The sequence below is a fragment of the Palaemon carinicauda genome, chromosome 9 (assembly GCF_036898095.1).
Source record: "Palaemon carinicauda isolate YSFRI2023 chromosome 9, ASM3689809v2, whole genome shotgun sequence".
NCBI classification, from domain to species: Eukaryota; Metazoa; Arthropoda; class Malacostraca; order Decapoda; family Palaemonidae; genus Palaemon; species Palaemon carinicauda.
The window spans coordinates 144,022,306-144,027,305 of record NC_090733.1 but is presented as its reverse complement, the minus strand read 5'-3'; the positions used below and the strand labels follow the sequence as shown (position 1 = coordinate 144,027,305).

The 5,000-nt window shown below is 30.3% G+C and overlaps 2 protein-coding genes across 2 annotated transcripts in view; one reads left to right on the top strand and one right to left on the bottom strand.

Moving 5' to 3' along the window:
* LOC137647224 (uncharacterized) overlaps nt 1-2,604 on the top strand; it is a 300,889-nt gene extending 298,285 nt beyond the window's left edge. Inside the window, 2 exon segments of the mRNA XM_068380592.1 lie at nt 1,874-2,041; nt 2,043-2,604. Coding sequence (XP_068236693.1) covers nt 1,874-2,041; nt 2,043-2,078 — 204 coding nt within the window. The 3' untranslated portion in view covers nt 2,079-2,604.
* LOC137647222 (BTB/POZ domain-containing protein 6-B-like) overlaps nt 1-5,000 on the bottom strand; it is a 129,169-nt gene that overhangs the window by 120,457 nt on the left and 3,712 nt on the right. The window lies entirely within an intron of this gene.

Below are 5,000 nucleotides of genomic sequence, written 5' to 3'. Positions count from 1 at the left end.
TAAAGATAAAGGTAAATCATCTGGCTTTAAATAATGGTAAAATTTGATTCTGACTCATATTCCTATTAAAATCAGAATTTGTACTAAGAATTGCAACCAACTTATCTCCACCATTACGGTATGTAACACTTGGCCGTTTTATCAAGATTTTATCACTAACATCCATTAGTGATTAATTTTCTTAATTTTCACACATAAATACTGAGTTCATACTACATTATATATATATATATATATATATATTACATATATATACATATATGTGTATATATATATATTTATATATATATATATATATATATATATTTATAGCAACCATAATATATAAATATATACATATATATATAATATATATTTATATATTATATATATTATATTTATGTTTGATATATATAAGTATATATATGTATATATATACATATATATATTATATATATATTTATGTTTATAATATAAACATCTGTGTATATATATATATATATATATGTGTGTGTGTATATATATATATATATATATAAAATCCTGTCATTTGAACAGTTGGCTTTAATAATTCTGGTACACATAACAACAACAACAACAACAGCAACTACAAATGCTGCCGTATCTAATCCACTGTAAGACAATGGCCTCAGACATATCCTTATTCATATCTGGTGTTAGGCTAGTTTTCATCACCACGCCCGGCCAATCGCGGACTGTTGATGGTGGAGACTTGTCTGATGGCTCACAGCAAGCCATCCTTGTTTTGGGGCCCTGACTAGTACAGCTTTGCTGATCTTGGCGATGCACAAACCCTTTCACCACGTTAAAGTATCCCCATTTAGAAAGGGATCTTTCTCTCTCTCTCTCTCTCTCTCTCTCTCTCTCTCTCTTTATATATATATTTATATATATATATATATATATAAATATATATATATATATATATATAGTATATACATACATTATATATATATATATATATATATGTTTATATATATATATATATATATAAATAAACATATATATAATCATCTTTGCGTGTTCTTTCAATTTTGACAACGGAGTGACGAGTATATAACATGTCTTTTATCGCAGTTATTATGTATGAAATTATAATTTACGATGAAATTCCTACATGAAGCAAAATACGCTTATTTAACTTAAATTGAAATTCTCATCTATTATGAAAGAGAACATCTAATAGAATTAATTAGATTAAGCTTTCATAGCCTCTAACGTAAAAAAAGGTAATTGCGCTGATGTTCCTTTGAAGAAATGTGGTAAAATTTCAAGACATTTTTTCTCAATCTTAAAAGAATCTAGCTTTAATATAAGAAGCTAAATGCATCGATAATTCACTATCCCATTAAATTGATTCGAAATAATCAATGTGTTCCTTTATAATTCATAAACCCCTTTACTTAAATGCAAAGTAAAAATAAGAAAATAAGTAGCTAGAAGAATATTATTTGGAGTTAAATGGTTAAAAATTCGACGTTCCAATCATTAAAACTCTTGTTTTGTTAAACTTTTTATAGTTTATATAGGAAATTTTTATTTTAATGTCGTTATTGTTCTTAAAATATTTATTTTTTCCTTGGTACCTTTTCTCACTGGGCTATTTTCCCTGTTGGGGCCCCTGAGCTTATAGCATCCTGCTTTTCCAACTAGGGTTGTAGCCTAGCAATTAATAATAATAATAATAATAATAATAATAATAATAAAATGAATGCAAACTTTTTTTTTCATTAATCTTATTATAAAATATACATTTACATTATTATATACTATGATGTATATATGTTATAAACCTCATTTTTCATATCCTCTTGAATAAGGTCATTAAGTAACTGGCAAATCTCTCCAGTTTCCAATTTGATTCTTCTGCCAGATGAAGTCGTCCCTCGGAGGGAAGTACTTCTACACCCCCGCCGAAGTGATCCGCGGTCGAATTTTGGAGGAGGCGGGTGGCGTCCGGGATGCAGGAACCATCCTGGTAGGGTTCACGCCCGAGGAAGCCCTTTCCAGAACGCTGGATGCCCTCACTAACGCCCATGGACGAAGCCTGGAAGATGATGGAGAAGAGAATGATGTAGAGAAGTTGGTGGAGGGAGGATGGATGTGGCTGTGATCTTATTGCTCAAGAAATTAGAAAAGATAATTAATGTGGAAACTCAAGAATTATTAAGGTATAGAAATGATGTAAAAGGAAATATAAAGTTAATAATTCCTAATGGGGAAATGCATGCTCAAGGAATTGAAAATGAATTAATGTGGAAACTCAAGAATTATTAAGATTTAGAATGGATGTAGAAGGAAATATAAAGTTAATAATTTCTGGTGGGAAAATGCATGCTCAAGAAATTAAAAATGAATTAATGTGGAAACTCAAGAGTTATTGAGATATAAAAAGGAAGTAAATGGATAATCGAAAAGAAAAATATAGTTAATTCTTAATTGGAAAATGCATTCTCAAGGAAATGGGAAAAAAAAGGAATTGATATGGAAACACAAGAATGATTAAGGTATAAAAAGGAAGTAAATGGATAATCGAAAAGGAAATATAAAGTTGATAATTCCTAATGGGGAAATGCATGCTCAAGGAATTGAAAAAAAAAACAATGGAATTAATGTGGAAAGCCAATAGTCATTAAGATATAAAAATGACGTTAATGGATAATCGAAAAGGAAATATAAAGTTAATAATTCTTAATGAGGAAATGCATTCTCAAGGATAAAAAAAAAAACCAGGGAATTAATGTGGAAACTCAGGAATTATTAAAATGAAAGAATTAAGTAAATGGATAATCAAAATGGAAATATAGTTAATGATTCCTGATGGGGGAAATGCATCCTCTCAGGAAAAAACAAAAGAAAAGAATTTATGTAAATTCAAGAATTATCAAGATGAAAGAAGAAAGTAAATGGATAATCAAAATTGAAATTTAAAGTTGATAATTCCTCATGGGAAAATACATGGTGCTTACCTGTGGTGCTGTTTGTATTCGTGTGTTGTGTGGAATGTTTAGATTATGATTTACCTTTAAATTTGTGTTCATTTTGTCATGAAGTCTGCATTGTAGGGGAAAGTTTTCTCCGTTTTAGTCTCGTAAGTGTTTCTTGTAATTTTGCATTATATTTAGATGGAATGAGAACTTTTATGAACATTTTTGGATTGGAAAGCCGAACTTTTTTTCATATTTAAAAGTAATCTAATTGGGCTAGACGTGATTGGACTATTGTTTTACAGTTATTACCGTAAGGCAGTGTTTCCCAACCCTTTTTAAATGATTACCCCAAAATTTTATTTCCAACTAATCAATTACCCCATTGAACATATATCCGGTAACATCGGATGTTTTTTTTTTTTTTTTGCTGCCAGCCTGATGAACTGTATGGATCATGTAGCCCGCAATTGGCTGCTTATAGTTAAGGATCCAAAACAAATGCAAACTTTTCCATTTTAATGGATATAAAAATGAACTATCTTCAGTGCAGAATATTCAATATGAATAACTCAATTTCAGAACATCTTGATTACCCCCAAAAATACGGGTCCATTACCCCACTGGGGTAATTTAACCCAGGGTTGGGAAACACTCGTAAGGAGTACTTTCTCCCTCTGTTGGTTTTCTATTCGAATCAATTATGATTACTCTGAGCTGAATGAGTCAAATTCAGAGAGACTCGTTGCTCTCATCCCAGTGGTTTGACCAGTAATACTTGAATCAAGGTAAAGTTGAAGAATTTGGACAGCTAGATGGTTATGAGATTAAGGGAATGGTTGAAAAGTATATAAAAAAAATGCATCATGGATCGATTATATGTAAAGATTGTTACTTTTATTCCAACTGTTTTACATCTTGGATAAGAAAAGAAGAGCTCATACATAAATGATAATTGATATTCAGCTTATCAATTTCATTAGATTTATTCCTTGTTCATTCAGGATAGATTTAAAGGGTCGACTTAAGGTTAGTTTTGCCATCCCCAATATGTGATACACCAGTGCCTGTATTGTCTGACTGCTAAATTTTACAGATTTTAATGATGCGTATTCTTTTGTTATATATAATTTCCCAACTTATACTGGACTTTAAAATCGCCAGTTGCTGGTGCAGTTCTCCACTAATTAAGGTGCTAGTTTCCCTTTCTTGGTAAAGATAGGGTAACTTGAAGTATCTTTATGCTGTATATAGCTGTTGCATATTTGCCTATCCATAATTAGGTTATAATCATTATTTGCTCTCTCTCTCTCTCTCTCTCTCTCTCTCTCTCTCTCTCCTGAGGATTGTAAAACATGAAATAGTCTTTGTCTTTTAAATGAAACTATTCAGTCTCATTTATCGTTAAGAAACACTCTTCATGAGAAACTTTGATTATTTAATATTTCATGATTACAATTTCATGATTACAACTCGGAATTGATGTAATTAATCTTTGGGATTTTTTTTTTTTTACTCTATACTAGGCCTGTTTTGAGGATGCTCCGGTATTTTTTTGGATTTTCTTGCCACTAAATGATTTCCCGTATATGAATTACATAACTTTATTGGTGTGTGTATTTGTCCTGTTTTCTGTTTTTATTCCTCTGCACTGTCTGGCTGATTAAAAATTTCTTAAATCACAAGCTTTTAGGTTTCCTACATCCTTGATGCAGATGCCTTGTTTGATTGATCGTTTTTATGAATAAGTAGTTTTGGGAAAGAGCTTATCAATCGTCAATCGTGGTCTAATGCAGTCTATTTTATGTTATAAATATCTTGGTTGATGTTTAATCCATTCTATTTCGGCTTTTTCCATGCCATTCTATTATTTCTTTGCATGTGGTTGTTTTAATGTGGTTTTCGTACAAGTCATTGTTAGATTTCATTACCCTTATTTACCTCAGATTCTTTACCTATAAGGTAATGAACAGTTTTGTTAATTTTATTTGGGTTTGAAATAAAGATAAATTTTTACAAATAAAACATTTTTCTGCTATTTTCCTTAAGAGATCACTTCTTTTAGAGAAATCT